At 52.5% G+C, this 20,904-nt stretch overlaps 1 protein-coding gene across 4 annotated transcripts in view; it reads right to left on the bottom strand.

Moving 5' to 3' along the window:
* Positions 1–15,894, bottom strand: part of FERMT2 (FERM domain containing kindlin 2) — a 51,694-nt gene extending 35,800 nt beyond the window's left edge. Inside the window, exon 1 of one of the 4 annotated variants that reach the window (XM_064461116.1) lies at positions 15,473–15,894. In XM_064461116.1, the coding sequence (XP_064317186.1) occupies positions 15,473–15,629 (157 nt within the window). In that variant the 5' untranslated portion in view covers positions 15,630–15,894. The remainder of the gene's footprint in view (positions 1–15,472) is intronic. The other 3 variants (XM_064461117.1, XM_064461118.1, XM_064461119.1) reach the window with 3 other exon arrangements.
* Between the last annotated feature and the right edge of the window lie 5,010 nt (positions 15,895–20,904).

Genomic DNA, 20,904 nt, shown 5'->3' with positions numbered 1-20,904 from the left:
ACGCTGCCATTCAAGGAAGCAGAAATGGTCAGGGCTGGCCAAGTGTTCATCAGCATCTCAAAGCAAATAGGAAAAGAAACAGGCTTGTTCAGTGGGACGGGAAAATCCACCCATATTAGTCTAAATCGGGCTGATTCCTGCTTATGGCACAGCAGCGGGAGAGGAACACCAGAGCCACCAGGATTTAGGTGTCCTCAGTGCAATAAAAAAGCATCCTCCCACCATGGTCACCTTGGGCAAAGGAGAGCACAGAGGGATCTCTGGAAATGAGCTGCATGCGTTTGCTAGGGTCACAGCAAATCCTTGCCACCGATGTTCCCCTTCCAGGCCAGGAAACCTGCCAGGTGAAGGCTGCGGGGCTGCAGAGATGTGAAGGCTGGAGCTGTCAGTGTCAGCTGGCTTGGGGACAGGGAGCTCCAGGAGCCCAACCCCAGCAGCAGCGCCCGCGGGAAGGGGAAGCACAGCGCTTCCTTCCCGGCATCAAAAATAATCCCTGCTCCCTGCTTCCTCCACCTCCCTGCACAGCCTGCACTGAAACGTCAGCTGCTGGAAGCCTGGGAGGGCTGGGGGACCCGGCTCTGGGTTTTTTTGAGGAAGAACCTGGTTTTGCATTGGCCTCTAAAACCATGCCAAGAGGCAGAGACGCGGCACGGGTGATGCTGAGGACATTTTGTACAGCAAAACCCACAGAGCAAACTTGCTGTCTACCTTGAAAAGCTGTTCACACAGTCCTGCAAATGCAAGAAGCATCCTAAATCACCCAGATGGATGCAGAGACCTCTGCGAGGACAGAATGTTACGAGAAGAGACAAAGAGCTGCTCAAGAAAGTATTTTAAACCTTAAACATCCTCAGCTTTCAATTCATGCCAGTGCCTCACCACAGCCACATCGCACCAGCTTGTCCAGCATAATTACAATTGCATATTTTTATTCCCACAGCTACCACTAAATTCACATCTAGAATTCAAGCAGCAGAAAATAAGTCTTAATTGAGATGCATACAAAGTGTATTTTAATTCTGGGCTTGCTGCTGTGCAGATACACACGTATGTAATTACCATTTAAGCAACAAAGCCAAATATTGGTGAAGGGCAAAGAAGATTGAGGCAGCCCCATCCGCTCTTCCTGATGGCCCATTTATCCCATTTACTCCAGGAGCCGGCTACTGCAAACGCTTTCCCTCTGCTGATCAGTGGACTTTAAAAGGCCCTTTTCTGCTCTGCTTCTGCAGCAGCTGTTGAACCTCCCTTCTTCAGAAGCACTCCCATCACTTGGCAGGCTCTCCGTGCGAGCTTATGACTTACAAGCAAAAGTATACAAGTCTCTGGCGTTACATAAACACTGTATTTGCCCTGTTATTTCGGGATATCCCCTGCTGCAGATGGGCCCTCCTTCCATCCACCGCTCCGAACAAAAGAGGCCCGACACGACCAAATAAAACTCTTCCCCTGCGCCCCCCGGCACATGGTTAAACCCCACTAGGTTGGTATTTGGAGAGCAGGAGTCTCCAGCAGTGGTCTCCACCTCTAGGAAAGGCTCCCACGGGATAACACCAGATCCCCTTTCACGCACACCCTGCTGATTAAATCCATCGGACAGCAAAGAGCCTGCGAATGCCTCCATCAAACCTAACATCCGAAGCAGATCATTAGAAAGCTCCTGCATAACTTGAGTAGGTAGGGAGGGAACATCTGCAAGCCCGTGTGGTTTGCATCATGTCTTTTGTTTGATTTTTTGGAAACACAGATTTGCAGCTGAAGCTGGTTTCCCACCTCTCTGGTTTCTCTTCACCTTAAGAGGGGCAGTGGATGCGGCCAAAGCAGAGGTTTCAGTTCACTTCTCGATTACAAAGTGATGGCTTTTAGAGCGACGGATCCAGGTTCTCGGCCCTCCCAGGGGAGCAATATGGAAGGACCATCCTCCTGTGGTACAAAACACGGCAGAACCAAAGCCCATCCCTCCAACTGGTTGTTTTTCCTCAGGAGCAGAATTAGCCCAGCAGCCCTCCCCAGTCCTGGCTCTTCCCCCGCGGTGAGTGTACACCAGGGGTGCCTTAACCATGATTATTCCTGCTCGTGACTATTCCCAAGCTCCTCCCACGCTTGGGAAGTTGAGGTAGCAAAATGCCTTTCCATTTCCCACACAATACCTCAAATTGCTCCATATATATGTGTAAAATATTATGCATATAAACATACATATATACACACATCGTATGTATACACGTATATAAAAAGATAGGCGTATATAATATATACACACATAAAATATATGCATATAAAAATATATACACATATATGTGTCATATACACACACGTTTATACAGACACACACATATATAAATGCTATATATATAAGACACAGTGCAAGAACTGAAACTAACTCATAAGCCAAGCATTTCCTCTTCCAAAATGTGACTTTTATATTTCATAAGATACTGAGGAAAAAACCCCAACAACCCGACTTTCGAGCTTTTCAGTGGGTTTGGTGCAGATGGGCTAAAACTGGTCAAGGATTTTTGTAAGGTTGGAAGAAAATAAAAAGTGGGTTGTATTTTTTAAAAATTAATATGCAATATGCATTTTATTGAAAAATACAGATGTGAACAGCACATTTAAAACCCCCACTGCAGGTAGCAGACAGCTCGAGAGGCAGCTGGGAGATTAAAGTACCTTGAAGCTCAAATACCTGCTGATAATGCATTAATCCAGTGCTTGCAAGCCCCAAGGAGCGGCCAGGGGCTCTCCAAGCCAGAGGCTGGGTGTTGGCTGGCTACACACCCCTCTTGGGAAGCCAGAGGGGAAGAAAAACTCCTTCAAAGGAAAAAAAAAAAGAGACCTCCAGCAATAAATAGCTGGGGAGTGCCTCGTGTGTCCTGGGCGAGCTCGCTGGGAGGGGATGCACCCTCCTGTCCCCTCGGGATGCACCGCGTGGCCACTGTGCATGGCCAGCAAGGCAGAAGTATTAAAAAACTGGAAAAAGAGAGTAATTTAAGACTACAAGTGAAAAACAAGGGGGGAAAAGGACCCCAAACACCACCAAAAATCGTTGTACATAACATCACGTGGTTGCTTTGGTAGGTTTTCCTTTTCCACGTCCTATCGAGCGGTGTGTGTCAATGAGGTCTGAAGGCATATCTTCAGATCACTAAACAAATCACAGAATATTGCAAATGTTCCCGAAACATTCACAAGTACCAAAAAATGGCTAATCCGGTGCACAGAGCAGGACAGAGGCACTGCGGTAAGGGCTGGGGCAAGAATAAAGAAGTGTTTTTACATCCAAGAGCGGTGCTGAAGGTCCTGCTCCAGCCAGCGCCTGCTCTCACGGCCATTAATACTATTTACTTTCCAGAAACAACTGATAGAACCATTAAATACCGCTGAGTTTCCCTCCCCCACCTGCGGACGCTGGTGCAGGGATCGGCTTCTCCATCTCAGTGGAACGGATCCAGACCCACGCGGTTTGCTGGGGACGGCTGCAGGATCATCGCTTGCTTTTGAAAAGTCCCCCCCAGCCCGTGCAGGGATCGGGATTTCACGAGACAGATGTGCCCAGGCTGCAGCGCTGGCCCGCGGACCTGCTGCGACCCTACAACGCCAGAGAGCGGACCGGCTCATCTTAGGCTGATCGTTGCAGTCAACAATAAGGCAAAAGAAACCAAGCCAGAATTTTTTAAAATATCTGTAAAAATATATTTCTATATATTTTTCTGTATATCTTCTACATGTTTTTCTATTTGTATCTATATATCTAATTTTCTATATTAAAAATATATTTATATATATAAAAATATGGGTACAGCTATGTGTGTGTACCCATACACACAAAGCTGTACCTGTATTTTATGAGTGCATATATACAAACACACACATTTCTATATATCTGAACCCACTGCTCCCCACGGGGAGGGACAGGATGGCTGCCCTCAGTGCTTGCGCTGACCTCCTTAAACCCAGATTCCTTCAAACATGCCAAAGCCACTCCTTCCAGGCCAATTATGGAAAAAAAAAAAATTAAAACCAGAGCTGTTTTCATTTATCCCGAGTCCAAGAGAAGTGCTGATGCATTTTGCTGGGTGACACAGTCGCTGTCTTGGGGCAGACTCTATTTTTGAGTGCGGATTTGAGCCTTTTGGGGTATGGTGTGCACGGGCATAGACTCCCCTCCACCCCCCAACGGCGATTTAATTGCAGAGCAAAGTTCAAAACAGAACAAAAATCCTTCCAGCCTCCGGTCACGACACTTGAAAAATTATACTTTGAAACACAGAGATAAATATTCTCTGAAATTATTATCAGGCTGCTGTAATAAAGCTGTAGCCACGACAATCTGGTGCTCTTGGTACTAATGAGATTTAATAGAGGGTTTTAATCACGTGCCCTCTATGTATTTGACACAGGCTGTGAAAAACACGACGTACATCGGCAGCAACCACCTGCAGAAGGGCTTTTACTCGCTGGTGAATGCAAAGTGGTACCTTGAATTTTCCTGTACTTACCACCGCGGGCAACTACCACCACAGTTCTATCCTACTTCATCTTCAGGAAAACAAACGTTCAGGAGAACATCTAAACACACCCACAAAGGTGTCCAAAACAGGGCGGACCCGTGCTGGAATTTAAATCTAAGAACAACATTTTTGCATGAAAAGTAATTTGGCTTATTAAAAACAAAATAAATAAATGCGACAAAAGCAGCCTTGCGCCCAAGGCTGCGACTCCCGTGAGCGCGACCGAGCGCAGGAGACCTCCCTCCCGTCCCGGCGTGCCAGGGGACGTGCGTGGTTCACCGCTGCACAATCCCGACGCCGAAGCACACCGTGTACTCGCAGTGAGCTATTCAAGAGCAATGAAAAAAACGGAGGAGGGGAAGAAAAAAAACCACCTGTGGAAGACACCGAGTGCATCAGGCCACAACGCCGAACGCAGATGTTCAACGCGTCCTTGCTCAGAAAGATTATGGAGCGTCTTCTCCTAATGAGGGAACGTGCTGCTGGCAAAAGAAGTGTCCTTTTATTGGGTTTATGAGTGAGGTGTACGAGGGCAAGCCCAAATCTTGACAGGGCAGGGACGGTAACAGAAGCACCAAAGAGGTGACAAAAAAAATGCAACGGTCAATCCTTATGTTGCTCAAAACCAAACCCTCCTCCTGAAGAGCCCACCACGTCCCACAGCCCAGAAGGGACGCATGGCAAAAGCCCCCCCGAAATGTCACCGCTCCGTTTCTAAATTATTGGCATTGTTTTATAATCCACGTTGCGGAGCAGGGACACTGTACAAACCCACACCATCGATGAGCATCTTTGCAAAAACACAAGGCTGATACATCAAACCCAAACGGCCCCGAAACGCTGCTCCCGGCGGTGCAGGGCTTTGCTCCTCCGGACCCGTGGGATGCTGAGCCCCCGCTCCTCCGCACTCGCCTGCCTTCAGCATCTCAGCCAGAGCCGGGTCCACACATAGGCTTCGGGAAGAAGAGCAAATCCCGACAAGCCTGAAAGTTACTTACTTTTTTTTTAACATAAACTCTAGGAAGGAAGCTCTTTTCAGTGTTAATAGGATTACTCAACTAGCACTTAGAAATTTAATTCATTAAGATGCCACGGCAGTATCTACTACTTGCACTGCTAGTACTGAAACACAAATACCCCTTCTCCTGCGGCTGAAATGATTTACCTTTGCCCTGAATGGATGCCACCAACCTGCAAAAAACAGCAAAAAACCCAGCAAAACCCCCTTTAAATTTGCTTTACACCTCTGATGCTATCCCACAAACGCAAAAGGCACAAGCGATCTGTACCACGAGCTGTGAAGCCAGTGTATGGTGTGTGCCCTAGAGGTACCTACATACTTTTATTGTGTTTTTATGCATAAATTCATTATACATACATATATATGCAATAAAACCTATTTTCCTTATCATCACCTATTGCAGCAGGAGGTCTGTGGGTTTCTCCGAGCTGCTCACCTGCGCAGCGCAGCCATACCCACCCTGTTTAAACCTCTGAGCAGGGAAAGCAGTTTTGCAGCAATGCTGAACACAGCTGAAACATCAGGAAACCCCTCTGGAGGAGCTGAAAGCCGGGGTCACCTCGGCTCCCCAACACCCCCACGCTAACAAGCACGATCGGCTCGGGAAGGCCTTTGCAAGCGCCCTGCAGCCTTGCTGTAAATCCTTGCACCAGCACCCCAGAGCAATTTGGCTTGCTTGTTTTAATACAGGAGGGAATAAAGGAAAGCAAGGGTGGATTTTTTGTTGTTGTTGTTTAATATTTTTTTTAAAATCAGGATCTTTACAGCCAAGTGTTTCCCCCACCTCGTCAAGCACCCCTCCCGAGCGGGCTTTCACTGCCTGCTCCATGCCTCCCATGGAATCACGAGAAATGGCAGCAAACTCAATTAACAAGCGCAGTTTCCATGATTCATCCAGCACAAAATAGGAAGCATCAGACAGAAACACAGCAGCAGAGGAAGGAAGGAAGGAAAACCGCTTCTCCAGGGAGCACTCAACTGCCTTGACTACCAGCCCGGGTGCTCCCTCACCCCCCAGCCGTGTATTGCACTTCCCTTCCCTCACCAAAAAGGAAAAGTGCCCCAGGGTGACGGTGCCAGCAGTCTGCAATCCTGACTCATCCCCAATGAACGTGCGAGGCGTAACAGAGCGGTTCCCTGCCAAAGAGACATCATACCCGACAACGGAGCCAGAGGACGCTTGGCAGGACGATACATACGGCGGATAAAGGAGGACCGAACGGGCAACCTGAGTTCCCGGCTTCTCATCCGAAGCTTCAGCCTTGCCAGGCAATTCCCCAAGCGCGCCTTAATGACAGTTATTCTCTGATAAAAGCTTAGCCCTCCGGAAAGCGAGGTTTGCAACTGTCGCGACACCCCACACCAAACCTGTGAGCCAGCGCTGGCCCCTCTCCTGCAGGCCAGGCGGGATCCAGGTCTGCAGGAAGACACCAAACCATCCAGGTTTCTCCCCAAGTGCATCCTGCCGGTCACAGCGTAAGCCCTGGGGAAGGACCCTCATCCCTCCCTGGCAGTGACAGCAGCCAAGTGCCTCGCGTGCCACCAGCCTTCCCTTGCACGTGTTGTGGAAAGAGCTCCTGGGGCAAAGCAAGAGTTGGGGTGAAGCTGGTCTCTGCCCCAGGTCCTCTGCAGAGATACAGGGAGATGCCACAGGGAAGGGATGAAACCTTGCTATTTTTCTTACTTATTTCTGTGTAAGTCAGCCCAAGCTGGTTGATGCACGCAACACACTTTTAAAGGGCTTTAAGTCCTCGAAGAGCTTGGGTCCACCTCACCCATCACACAGCCAAGCTCAGGGATGGCGGAGAAGACAATTTCTGCTGCAGACAGCTCTCGAGCCGGACATCGTGTCGAGCAAAGCTCTGTGCATTATCAGCAAGGAAGGGAAGCTCAGCAAGACAGCGGTATAGCTCTTTCCAGGCAATTTCATAAAATGCAGACTTTCTAATTGAATTTGGAGTTTTGGCAATTAACCCTTCAAAAAGTACATATGCCTGCAGGGAGGAGTGGGGGGGAAAAAAAGACGACAACCACCAAACATGTATAATTGGCTGGTAAGAGACTTAAAATGTAATAATTGGCAAGATAAATTTTTGGTTGCTGTCTAGATGTTTTGCAAGCTAAAATCCACCCGAGGTTATACAGGGGAAGGTTTATGCAACTGCTGGTGTGTCTGTCTGCCTACACGCACCCCCTCCCAGTGCTGTTCTCAACCTGTTGTCCAAATTCAGCCGTGTTTTACCGAAAACTGGAGTTCTCCAAGATCCCATGTGGTCTGCAGGAGAGGGACCAATACTGGCTCACAGTCATGCCGCGCACACAGCTCCCGACCGAGGTTCATACTTGAATGGCCACTGAGTGCGAGCTGCACCCAGAGCTGCTGCAAAGTCACTGGAAAACAGGCGAGTGCAAGAAAAGCCAAGCAGAAAATAAAAAAGAAAATAAAAAAAGCTTCCTCCTGTTGTGCTGGGAGCTTTTCTTCGCCTGCCCCATCAGTTCTACCCAGTGGAAGCTCCAGCCTGGACAACCAAAACCAAAGCAATGTGCAAAAAGCAAACCTGGCCAAGAAAACTAAATTATTGCAAGTCTGCTCAAACTCATTATTTCCCCATCCAGCAGGAATTTGGGGTCTCAGTATTCTTCCCGAATTATAACACCTGAAAAACCCCGAAAGCCACTGAGAATGTTCAGAACCAAATCCCGCCAGCTGAGCAGCTTTGCTCAGTTTTGTTTCTCTGCCCCTATCTAAACTATTGGTTAATTCACATTTCAGAACGAGAACGAAGAAAGGCATTTTCTTTAGGATGTTTTAACAGTACAAAACTTTTTCCCCCAAGCACACCCAGGGCTGGACACTGGGCTGAAGTCAGTGTGCCACGAGCTCCACAAGCGCCGTAAATCTCCTTCCTTCCCCTTGCCTGTAAGAAATACCACCACTAAAAACCAAATAATCCCCCAAACACCCAAAATAGGAGCTCACAGTGGCAGCGTCACCAGTGACATTGCTACAACTTAAGTTTGCAGTGCAAATACTCCCGCTGCTCTTTCCCAACTTGGTAAACACTCCCCTCATCCACAATTTCACGCAGTTATCCACAATCCTTTTTTTTTCCCCTCCTGCATAATCAGAGACCAAGGGTTAAAATCCAGGAACCCGGTTTGCTTTTTGTAACGTCCCACAGTGGGTTTGCAAGAAGCTGCTCAGAAACCCGCAGCGGTCTGCAAGCTGCAGACTAACGACTACCAAACGCCGTTTTTCTAAAGCAAAAATCAGAGGTGGTGGACGATTTTACCCTAGTACCCAAGGAAGGATGGTGCCTGCTACAAATGCAACCATCACAGGTGTAACAGCATAGAGAGAGGGTTCAGAAATCCCTGCCAGGGAACACCCTGAGGCATTTGGCTTCCACATTGAAATATTGAATTATTTTGAGTACAATTTGTCTGGGTTTTTATATGGTTGAGAGAGACTCAGCCAGATCCCTGGGCAAAACGCAAGCCCTGATGGAGAAGGGTGGGGAGAAGGAAAGGATGGCTATGGGGGGTGGGAAACAGACAGAAAAAAGAAAGAAAAAAAGGGAAGTGTGTGAACATGATGATTTCTATTTTAGCTCCCTTGGAGTGACACGAGCATGGCAAGCGCAGCTCCCCAGGCCAGCTTCCCCGCACGCCTTACGTCAAATCGAAACCTAAGCGAGCTGGAAGAGGAAACTACTGATTTGGGGTGGGTGGGAGCAGCAAACCCAATGATTTCCTGTCTGTGGTACGACAAACCCAGGCTCTGGTATTCGCGGGAACGCCGCCACCGCCGCCTCCCGCCCCGCTCTCTTCCCCCTCCGACTGGGATCTGTGTCACCGGCCGGGCTCTTTCAAGCCAAAGCGGATGGCTTGTAGTGAAAAAATTAAAATAAAAAATTGAATACGAATAAAATTGGAAAATTTAATTGATTTTTTTCTCTTCCAAAGAGTCATCACCACTCTGGGTAGCAATATTAATTGTCATGACTGCAGCTTGGAGCTGCCTGCGTATGGCTTTTACCTACCCCCGCCCCAAATTCCCCTGGTCACTGGCAGCTCAGATGAATATTCCACTTTGGCTAACAAAGAGGATGTTATTTGAGCCGTGATCCTGCAATTTGGTGTGGGCCTATGTAGAAGCTTCCTGGAGTCAAAAGTTGGATGTGAAGAGTCAGCCCCGCACGGATCAATGTGCGTGGATGGAGAGTGCCTGTGTTAATAGGCCCTTGCATATATTTAGTTAAATGTCATTAAAAATGCGTTATTCGGAGGACAAGGATTCAGTACAGGTCACTAGCACAGATATTAATCAAGCAGCAATATGTAAATGCAGGGTACGTCAGCAGCTCTGTTGATCTCCTTGAAGATGCTGCTGAAGTGGGAGCATCTCTGTTGGGAGCATCCCTGCTGGGCAGCGGCTGGCAGCTCCCAGGGTACCACTTCCACCTCAAAATGGCCCCAAACCCAGCTCGTTTCTGGAGCAGGACTTTTGTGCTCAGCAGCACGCCAAATCCCCCCCAGCCTCTGTGCTCACCAGCCCACCTCCCACTGGCTGTGCAAGTTTTGCTGTTTAAAAGCCTGGGATGAGATTTCCCGGGGAAACCTGGAGGGGGGTCAGTGCGGAGCGTCGGAGGAATCCTCCTGCCCAAGCTGCAGCAGCCCGCGCTGCCCTCAGCAGCAAACACCGACACCATTTATCACGTTATTTGAGACAACCACTCACCACCCCACCTAGGAGAGAATACAGCCAGCTTCTCGCAAGCCTCCCGGCGTATTAAATGGCACTCAGAGTCCTCTCATGAACGCCACGTACTTGAAAAGCAATATTGAAGAGTGACTGAGCGCTGATTTTGAAGCAAAACATCCTTCTTGTCTTGCCTGACAACTGACGGCCAGACGAGTATCTGCAGATCTTGCAAATGAAGATGCTCAGCTTTCAGCCTGGCGGCATGGACCGGAGAAATGCTCCGACCATACCCCAGGCACCAAGCACTGATGCTCAGATAAGTATTTCTGGAAAGTGTGGCTACAATAAAACCCCTTCCTTTATTTCTCTTTAGCCTCCAACCATTTCTCTCCCCTCCTCTAACAGCAAAGCACATGTGGTCACCCAGCGAGGCCCTACCCGAGTCTCAGGTAATTCCAAAGCCAAAGGAGCGAGTCACCACTGCAGACTCATCCTGCCTTGTGTCTGCAATAGAAACGGGGCTGGGGCAAGGACTTTGCACTTCTCTTACGCAGCCTTAAGCTGTTTCAAAGAGTTCATTTGAGTTTCAGGGCAAAGAATTTCCCCAGCAAGTCTCAGGATGGCTCAAAGGATTTATAAGCACTGCAAAACCTCAGACACAAAGCCGGGGAAATCAATGACGCTGCGCTTTTCTTGGTGTTTTATTCATAACCCTTTAAGGAATCCATTAAGAAAAAGACTTTACAGGGAGAACGTTAATATTTTCAATCGATCTTCCTAAAGGCTATCTGAAGTCATTGGCAAGATAACATGGGAAGAGTCGATTCGATGGCGAACAGAGCTCCTTGGGTGAATCCCAGGCACATTTGCAGGCTAAAACCAGCAAAAGAAAGAGCTCCATGTGCTACATCACCTGAAACAAAACGCTTTGCATGACAACTCCTGTGCCAGTCCTCAGGTGACATCCCGCCCTCTCCCAAGGGATGGAAAGGAGATAGCGGAGGAGCTGCTGACATCGCAAACAATGGAGTTTAAAGGAGTTGCCCAAACCCTTATCGAAGATGTAATTCCCAAAAAAGCCCAAGGCCTCAGAAGATGTCATCACTGCCTGCCGTTACCAGCCGCTCTCCATCAAGGGCAGGGGGCTTGCTTAGACGGCGACCCCCGGCGCAGCCCAAGGACTATCGTAATTCCAAACCCAGCTCTTTTTTTTTTTTTTTTTTTCTTTTTCTTTGTTTTGGCTTTTTTTCATTCATTGAGCTTCAGGTACAAATCCCTAAAAGCACCCAGATCTCCCCCAGTGCTCCCAGCAAGCCCCCGCAGCTGGAGCTGGCAGCCATGCATATACTGCCTGTAAAAGAAAACTAGACAGAAATCTGCGTTTCCACCGCAAAACTCCTACCCGTGGACTTTCTGACTCTGCTCAGTGCACATTTAGGCCATCCGTCTCAAGGCATTGCTCTGCCAGCCACCATTTGTCCCTCCCTCCCTGCTTCCATCAGCTACTCTTTTATTCCCACTACCGCACAGAGCATCCCACAAACGCAAGCCTGCGTTTAACGTCCATCCCACAGGGCTCCTCTCAAGTGCATTTCAAAAAAGCAGTATTTTTTTTTCCTGCATGTGTTTAAAACAGGCGTAAGTTGACAACAACAATAACCTGCGTTCACTTCCTTCCTTCCTCTGCTCCCAGTGATTTTAAGCCTCTTTTTTTTTTGTTTGTTTGTAAGTCAATAGTGGCAAAATTCCTAAAAACCCCTGGGTGAGCATCAGGAGTTTCCACTACAGACCCCTACCCGCACGGACCTACTAAATACTACTGCTCTTAAAACCTCAGCAGTTTTTTGCCCATTTTTCAGAGACGACTCTGCCAAGCACATGGCACGGCTCAATTAGCAAAGTGGCTTAATCCAGCACGGTGATAAATAACAGGGGAGCGAACAGGTCATTGCAATTCACTTGAGTAACCAGAATCCCTATCTGCCACTTGGGTTTCTTCCAATCCCTGCCTGCATTAGTGACAGATTTTAATTGCCTATTCCCAAATAGTCCGACCGCAGCCGCTCTGTGCGGGCAAGGACCGAGTCAAGAAGATTTACTGATACCTGCAGCCTTGCAATTAGGGAGGAGAGACTTTTCTGCATCCTCGCTCCGAGCGTGGCACCCCAACATGCGCCCCCGATGCACCCCAGCCCTCTCCAAAGCAAAGGGCTAATTATTGCGATCGTTTTCTCCTACAAGCATCAGAAAATACTAATCTAAATCTAGATTTTTCCCTTTTCCAAGCTCCCCTTGCTGCTCGGAGGAGGGAAGGCAATTTTACCCCCGTTCGCCAGTGGCTGAACAGCTTCTACCAGCATCCTACAGCCAGAGCGGGGCCGGTCTGCTGCAAAATCACAGCAATGCCCTAAACTTCAGTGAAACTCTGGGCAGGCCACAAAAAACCTGCTCTCCCTGCCCTCTGGCAGCACGAAGCTACGGGAGGTTTGTCCCAAAGGATGGAGCCGGCAAACCTCTGCCCAAGGCACAGCCCCCCTTCTTTCCTCTCCCCACGACGCGCAAGCGGAGCAGTCCATAGGGGATCCCAGAGCTGCAAGGAAACTTTCTTTTTAAAACATTTCCTTTAAACTCACAGCAAAAGTCTGCTTTGCAAAAGATGAATGATTTTTTCTTAACGCTGGGAGTTGTTAAAGAAGGGAAAAAAACACCAGCGGGGACAATGGGGAGGGACAGGTTCAAAATGCAGGGAAAGGGTTTAAATGTAGAAAAATTGCAAAATTAATATATCTGGAGACGAGGCCGTGGCAGAGGCTGGATGAAGGAGGGCATTGAGGAGGCACACAAGGGCGAGGAGCGAGTCCCATCCCACTCCACTCTGCTAAACCCAACCCTGATAAACTGGCAGGAGCATAAAGAAGAGCCATAAAAATAATGAGAGGGCTGGAAGAGCCGACACACGGGAAGATTAAAAGGAACTAAATACGTATAGCTCAGCTCGGTGACAAGAGCCAAGGGGGAAGGGAAGGCAACAGCCAGAGATAGCTGCAGGTCTTGATCGTCCCGGGGAGGTGGGCATTGGGGCTGAGCCCCCCAGGGGAACACCATCCATCCCCGCCGGGGCTGGCCCTGCGGCCGCTGCATTCCTTCCCTCTAATACAATCCCTAATTTAACAAGTGGAGAGGATCCGGGCAAACACATTTTGGGGGGGGTTGTGTGGGGCGTGTGTGCATTACGTCAGGCGCTAATTTAGGTCCTTGCTGGGCTTCGTCCCCATGCACGCGCCCAGCAGTCGGCACACGAGTCGGCCCCGGCTCTGCTGCGGTATCTCCCAGCCCCGACACCAGGTGCAGCTCAAAACCGAGAGGAGCATCACTTATTCATTCGTGAGCAATGGGATGACTTTTTAACCATTTCTAATAGCTCTTATTTTTTTCTCCCTAGCCACTGAGTGCTCAACTTCAGCAAAGTTTCTGCAGCGCCAGCATAAAAATAACAACAACAAAAATACCAAGTTTTCGGAGAGTCAAGGCTATCTCCAGCATGAGACCCTTTGATGCGAGCACTTGCTTCCTTTCGAAACAAGCATATTTATATCCATCTCTTCCTTCCTTTAACTTCAGATAATTCATAAATCAAAACCTAAGCATGGTGGGAGAAGGTATTTTTAAAGCCGCACGAGAGCTTTGCGTTGCACGGGGACCTGCAGGCGCAGCTGACAGCTCCGCTACTCCCACTGCCGCAGGCACGCGCGGGGACCTCGCAATTAATATTTTATTTGTGCAATTACAGTCATCAGCCCGGACTATACCGCTGAGTAAACACACCCGAACCATAAAGAGCTGATAAAAAGACAAGGGGGAGGTTTGGCGGGGCAGAGCTCCCCACGGCCGGCGGGTCGGGGCGCTCGCCGTCGGCGGGGAGCGCGTCCAAGCTGGCTCCGTCCCGGCGGCTTCGGCCGAGCATTCCCACGCGTCCCAGACAAACGGGCTCTTTGTCCAGGTGCGCACCCAAAGCCACCGGACACCGCGGGGTCCCCGGTCCCAAGCCCAAGCCCCACCTTGCCCACACCACCCTGTTAATGACCCCAGGCTCACAGAGGTGTTTTTCTCACCCAAAGCAGCACAGAGCCAGCTACAACTTGAGAATTTTTTCTGTAAACTAGAGAGCACCCATAAGAATCCCCCACCCGCCCCATAAAGGAAGATGTTTCCCGGCTCTGTGTAAAATCCAGCATGTGAAGCAGCCGACAGATGTGGGCTGCGGCCCCGCCACCGGCCCCGGGGTGTAAAAGTTTGGCTGGTTTTGGCCCAAGGCGGTTAGGATGGGGCAGCACTGGGTGCTGGCTGGGCTGGGAGCATGGGTGCTGCTGGGGACCTCGCCGGGCTGGGGGGGTGGGGGCTTCTGCGTGGAGCGTGGATGGGTGCACGGGGCAGGCTGGGGCTGGGATGTGGTGCTAAGGCGGGGTGCTGGGGCAGGCAGAGTGCTAGGTGCTGGGGCAGAGTGCTGGGTGCTGGAGCACAGCACTGGGTCAGGGTGCTAGGTTCTGGGACAGGGTGCTGGGTGCTCAAACACAGCACTGGGGCAGGGTGCTGGGTGCCGGGACAGGGTGCTGGAGCACAGCACTGGGGCAGGGTGCTAGGGGATGCTGGGGCAGGATGCTGGGTGCTGGAGAACAGCACTGGGGCAGGGTGCTAGGGGATGCTGGGGCAGGGTGCTGGGTGCTGGAGAACAGCACTGGGGCAGGGTGCTGGGTGCCGGGACAGGGTGCTGGAGCACAGCACTGGGGCAGGGTGCTAGGGGATGCTGGGGCAGGATGCTGGGTGCTGGAGAACAGCACTGGGGCAGGGTGCTGGGTGCCGGGACAGGGTGCTGGGTGCTGGAGAACAGCACTGGGGCAGGGTGCTGGGTGCCGGGACAGGGTGCTGGGTGCTGGAGAACAGCACTGGGGCAGGGTGCTGGGTGCCGGGACAGGGTGCTGGGTGCTGAAGCACAGCACTGGGACAGGATGCTGGGGGATGCCGGGGCAGGGTGCTGGGTGCTGAAGCACAGCACTGGGGCAGGGTGCTGGGGGATGCTGGGGCAGGGTGCTGGGTGCTGAAGCACAGCACTGGGGCAGGGTGCTGGGGGATGCTGGGGCAGGGTGCTGGGTGCTGAAGCACAGCACTGGGGCAGGGTGCTGGGGGATGCCGGGGCAGGGTGCTGGGCTGGGTGGGGGGTGCGGGGGGACTCACCGAGCTTCTCGACGAGGCGCAACATGACGCCGCCGATGTGGATCTCGCCGGTGACCCGCAGGGTGACGTCGCGGCCCAGGTCGGTGACATGGACGCTCAGCTCCCACGTCCCATCGGCGTAGCAGCCGTCCGGCATGCGGATCCCGTCCAGCGCCATGGCCCCGGCCTCCTGCGCCGCCAGCCGCGCCTCACCGCCCGCCCGCCCGCCGGCTCGGCTCGGCAAGGCTCGGCTAGGCTCGGTAAGGCTCGGCTCGGCAAAGCTCGGCTCGGCTCCGCGCCCCGGGTGTGTGTGGGGAGTGGGGGTGGGATGGGGGCGCGGTGGGGCGGGATCGGGGGGGTGCAGCGCTGCCCCGCCGCCCCCCAGCCGCTGCCTGCGGGGCCGCCGCGGGAGGAGAAGGGGCGGGCGGGGAGAGGGGGGAGGAGAGGGAGAAGGAGGGGGAGGAGGAGGGGGAGGGGGATAATAATTAAAGGAAAAACGCGCCCCGCGCCGCCGGGCCCCTTGGCCTTTTATGGAAGCGAAGGACGGAGCAAGCGGGGGCCGCTCCAACATCCGGGACTCGCCGGGGGGCGGCTCGGCTCGGCACGGCTCGGCCCGGCTCGGCTCGGCTCGGCCCGGCCCGGCTCGGCTCGGCCCGGCTCTGCACGGCACGGCCCGGCCCGGCTCGGCTCTGCACGGCACGGGATGCACGGCACGGCCCGGCCCGGCTCTGCACGGCACGGCCCGGCCCGGCCCGGCTCTGCACGGCACGGCACGGCCCGGCTCGGCTCTGCACGGCCCGGCTCGGCTCGGCCCGGCTCGGCACGGCCCGGCTCGGCACGGCCTGGCACGGCCCCGCTCGGCTCGGCCCGGCTCGGCACGGCGTGCACGGCTCGGCACGGCTCGGCATGGCTCGGCATGGCTCGGCACGGCTCGGCTCGGCCCGGCCCCGCTCGGCTAGGCTCGGCTCGGCATGGCTCGGCCCGGCCCGGCTCGGCACGGCCCGGCTCGGCCCGGCCCCGCTCGGCTAGGCTCGGCTCGGCATGGCTCGGCCCGGCCCGGCTCGGCACGGCCCGGCTCGGCACGGCTCGGCTCGGCCCGGCCCCGCCGCCGGCGGGGGACCAGGGCTGGCGGCGGGGGCGCAGCCGGTGGAGCCGCGGCCCCGGCGCGGTGGTCGGGGGACCCGGCGCCTGCGGAGCGGGGAACTCATGAGCCGGCCCCGAGAGCGGCCTCTAGGGCCGGTGGGAACACGCCGTGTCCCGAACACGCGTGGATGCTTTGAGCGCCTTTCCGTGGCGGCCTCGCCCACTCTGCTGCCTTTAGGGTTTGTTTTTTTTTTTAAACACTGACCATCTAAAAGCCTCTAATCCATAAGCAAAATATTTGTCGTTCGGCAATCCCCTTACCTGAGCATTCCAGTCCGTGGCCGGCGCCGTGCCTGTGCCGAGGCTGGGCGATGCGCTGGTTCCCTCCATCCGTATCATCTATGAAGCTAGGAAATAGGAACTATCTTTTAAATAAGAGTCTGATCCGGCACAAATGGAGAAAAGAAAATACTCTCCACTTCCTGTAGCTCTCCACCCAATGATACATACATCCCGCCAAGGCAACCGGGCTTCCTGAAAAACCGTCACGCGGAAGGAGCTGCGTTTGGTCCAGCGCGGTGGTCGGGGGCGGCGGGCAGGATGTATCCCACACCGTGCCGGGCGATGGGGAGCCACATCCCGCCAAAGCCGTGCCCTCCCCGGCAGCCTCGGGGGTGCCTCTGCCAGGCCAGAGCTTTCTCCACCAGCACCGTTCCCGCGTCGTGCGCTATGAACAGCGGCGGAAGCTTTGCCATCATGAAGGCAACAAAAACCTCTTAGTGGGGATGATAAAGTCTTGCCACCTTTTCACTTTTGCTATTATAATGGAGATATTTATAAAGGGCTGCTCCTCTGTTTTCCCATATGCGTGTTAAAAGCTTTCTCAAGCTCTGGGCAAAGTAAGCCAGGTTTTACACCTAAACAGCGCAGAGGATTTGGGCTAACGTGGCTGATGCTGCCAGAGGGGAATTGGGTAACGCTGCCCTGAACGGTAGGAAGATGGGCAGAAGATGACCTCTCCCACCAAATCCTCCCGGGGCCTTAACCCCCATTTCATCCCCCCAAACTTGGAAGCTGGAGCATAATTTACAGGATGATGCCATGGAGGGGCAGGGGAAAGCTGGGCTGTAACAATAAAGCTTTCACAGATTGTATCTCGGTGTTCTTCCAGCATAAAACAATAAGGCAATAAATAGAAAGGGTTACTCTCAACTCGAACAGTTTGGACAAGGTTCCCAGCTGATGCAATTCAATACAGCTCCGCCAAATCTAGTAACCTTTTAGTACGGCTGATTACATGCCATGGGGTAGAGGCTGCTGGTTCCTTGTGCTCTTAAAACCATTTGAGGAGTTCCTCTTTCCCTGAGGACAGGGAAAGTCGCTGTCTCTGCTCTCTCCATCCCAGCCGGGGCTGGGCACCGCCGTCCCCTGGGCTCTCCTTTCCTCCCAGCGCCGCTGCTCGGCGGTGGGTGTGCGGAGAGGCGGGCAGTGTGATCTCCAATGCTCTGCTGAGATGCAAAGCAAGGTCAAAAATGCGCCGGGGAGGCTCTTGCGTCAGAGGCAGCCAAGCATCCCCAGGGCTCTTCCCACTGTTTGCAAGACGTCCTCACTCCGTACAAGCAGCAATAGCCAAATAAGGTGCCGAAACACACAGCTGCCTCCATCGGGACAGGGATGATACCTACCAGATCCGCTGGCAGCGTAAATCCCGGCCCACCGCTCCCGCTGCCTCTGCCCTGTGGAAACCAGGATGCTTTTCCGATGAAATGATTCAATGGGCATCTTTGGGAAATCAGTGATAAAGCTGAGAGGCTCCCTCCCTGTCGTGGGTTTATTTGACTCATTTTGCCCTATTTTTTTAATTCATGATGGGGTGTTTGGGGTTTTTTTTTTGTTTTGTTTTTAAACTGTTACGTGCAGTTGTTGAAACCAGCTGGCTTTCCTGCCCAGCTGCTCCGGGGTTGTGGGCAAGCCGGTCAGACTGGCTCTTTCCAGGGTGACCAGCCATGGAAATCAGCCCTGTGCATTTGGGTGCCTCGGCTGGGTGACTGGAGCAGGAAAAGTAGCACGACTGAGTGCCCGGCCCGTCTCCAGATACAGAGGCAAAGAAATGCCTCTAAACTCTGTGTAAACAAAAGCTCCTTTTACTCAAATGCTCCAGCACGGCGGAGCACAATGCGCTCTGAGCTGGTGGGGGGGCTGCCCGTGTTCAGCCCATGTCTCCCCTTCAGTTCACCCAGGTCTCAATATTCCCAAAAGAAAGCCCAGAAAAGGAGAAATGCAGACACCTGTTTTCCTCCCCCGTAATTTTTGAGTCCAACACTTCCCCACCTGCGTGCTCCTTTCCAACCCACTGCCACAGGTACGGCTCCCCTTCACACGGGGTTTGCAAGCTCTTTGCTTCTCCCGGAGTCTTACTCTTCAGAGACACCCCTTAAGCCATGGGCGACTCGGAGCGTTACCTGAGTCCCTTTGACAAAATGCACAACTAGAAATAAACCCGGGCAGCGACTGGACAGCAACACTGATTGCCTGCTCCCGCATCTCTGGCGCCACGTAACAGCAGGTGAGGGAGGTCTAAACCACCTGGGTGGTTTTCTCCACGTGTCTCTTCATCCCCTTCCACCTCTAAGTGTCTTTTGGATGTAGCCGAGGTTTGCTTTTCCCAAACGACCATTTCCCAGCAGAGAGAAGTTGTGGTCCTGGCAAAGGAAATGCGCTGGGTAACTCCACTTCCTTGTTTATTCCCGGCCACATTCGTTCTTCCCTGATTTTGTCATTTCGGAAATGTCCACGTGACTTGGCTTTTTTTTATTTGGAATGCGTATGTGGAGTAATGAAGCTGTCACACATACGTATTGTACAGATGTGCAATCGTCTGGTACACACCCACTGTTATTCATAGAATCACAGAATGATTAAGGTTGGAAAAGACCTCTAGGATCATCAAGTCCAACAACCAATCCAACACCCCCAGGCCTCCTAAACCATGGCCCCAAGTGCCACGTCTACGTGTCTTTTAAATACCCCCAGGGATGGTGACTCCCCCACCTCTCTGGGCAGCCTGTGCCAGTGCCTGACCACTCCCTCAGTAAAGACATTGATCCTAATCTCCAACCTAAACCTCCCCTGACGCAGCTTGGGGCCGTTTCCTCTCGTCCTGTCACTGGTGACCTGGGAGCAGAGACCAGCCCCCCCCTCACTCCAGCCCCTCTCAGGCAGCTGCAGAGAGCGAGAAGGGCTCCCCTCAGCCCCCTCTTCTCCAGGCTAAACCCCCCCATCCCCCTCAGCCGCCCCCCAGCACACTTGTGCTCCAGACCCTGCCCCAGCCCCGCTGCCCTTCTCTGGACACGCTCCAGCCCCTCCAGGCCCTTCTTGTCCCGAGGGGCCCAAACCTGAGCCCAGCATTCGAGGTGGGGCCTCCCCAGGGCCGAGCACAGGGGCCCCATCCCTGCCCTGCTCCTACTCCAGCATCCTTGTAATGAAAGGATGGATAATATTTGGGATAAAGGTCTTGAAGAAGCACTTGAGATGTGGAGGTTTACTTTTTCTAGACTGTAGTAATTCCCTTCTGTGATCTTGCAAAGATTATTCACCATCTCCATACCTCACTGCCCAGCGGTAAAACAATATTTGCTTATGGCCCTTAGGACACAACTCCAGCGACGTAGTCCCACTGCTTTGCTCATGCGTAGCCTTCCTCCAGGCTCATCATCTCAGCTGGATGTAATGTTTGCTTCTGAGGAATGAGGTCAGAAGAATTCCCAGGAGCTTGTCTCATCTTCAGGCCTGTCTGTACTGGAGCCTCAGCACCCTTTTCTGGGCGGGTTTGTAGCTGTGATGGTGTCTTTGGGTTTTCCCACCGGCTGTGGGGGAGAACGTTGCTGACAGCATGTATTGCAGCTGGAGGGGTATGTGGGGCTCAGGGTTGAACACACAAGTTCTTCAGAGAGTTTGAGGGCCAGGAATAGGTCTGTAAACTCAAGTCCTCGCGTCTTCAGGATGGGACATTTGTCCTAGTTACTCCAAGGAAAGTTCAGGCAGCCTGAGGTGGAAATGCAGCTGGGCTCTGTGCAAGGAGTACTGATGCCAAGATGGGTATTTTTACCTAAAACGAGAGCCATCAACCTTAGGAGGGTCATGTGGCCAGATCTCTCTTTCTGATGGCCAAGGACACATAGGATGAAGCCAGGGACCAAGATTTGAGACTGTCACAACCATCCAGCCTGGTCCTTCATGCCCAAAGCTTTCAAAATACATCCCTGCAGCTGGAATAAATCCTAGCTTGCAAGAGACAGCTACACCCAGACGCGGAGCCAGAGTGAGCTACCTCCTCCTTTGGTAAGTCAAGCCAAGGTTTCATTGCCCTA

This window comes from Phalacrocorax carbo, chromosome 9 (genome assembly GCF_963921805.1).
Source record: "Phalacrocorax carbo chromosome 9, bPhaCar2.1, whole genome shotgun sequence".
In the NCBI taxonomy this organism is placed as follows: Eukaryota; Metazoa; Chordata; class Aves; order Suliformes; family Phalacrocoracidae; genus Phalacrocorax; species Phalacrocorax carbo.
Note: the sequence above shows the minus strand (reverse complement) of the source record. Positions and strands in the feature narration are given on the sequence as shown.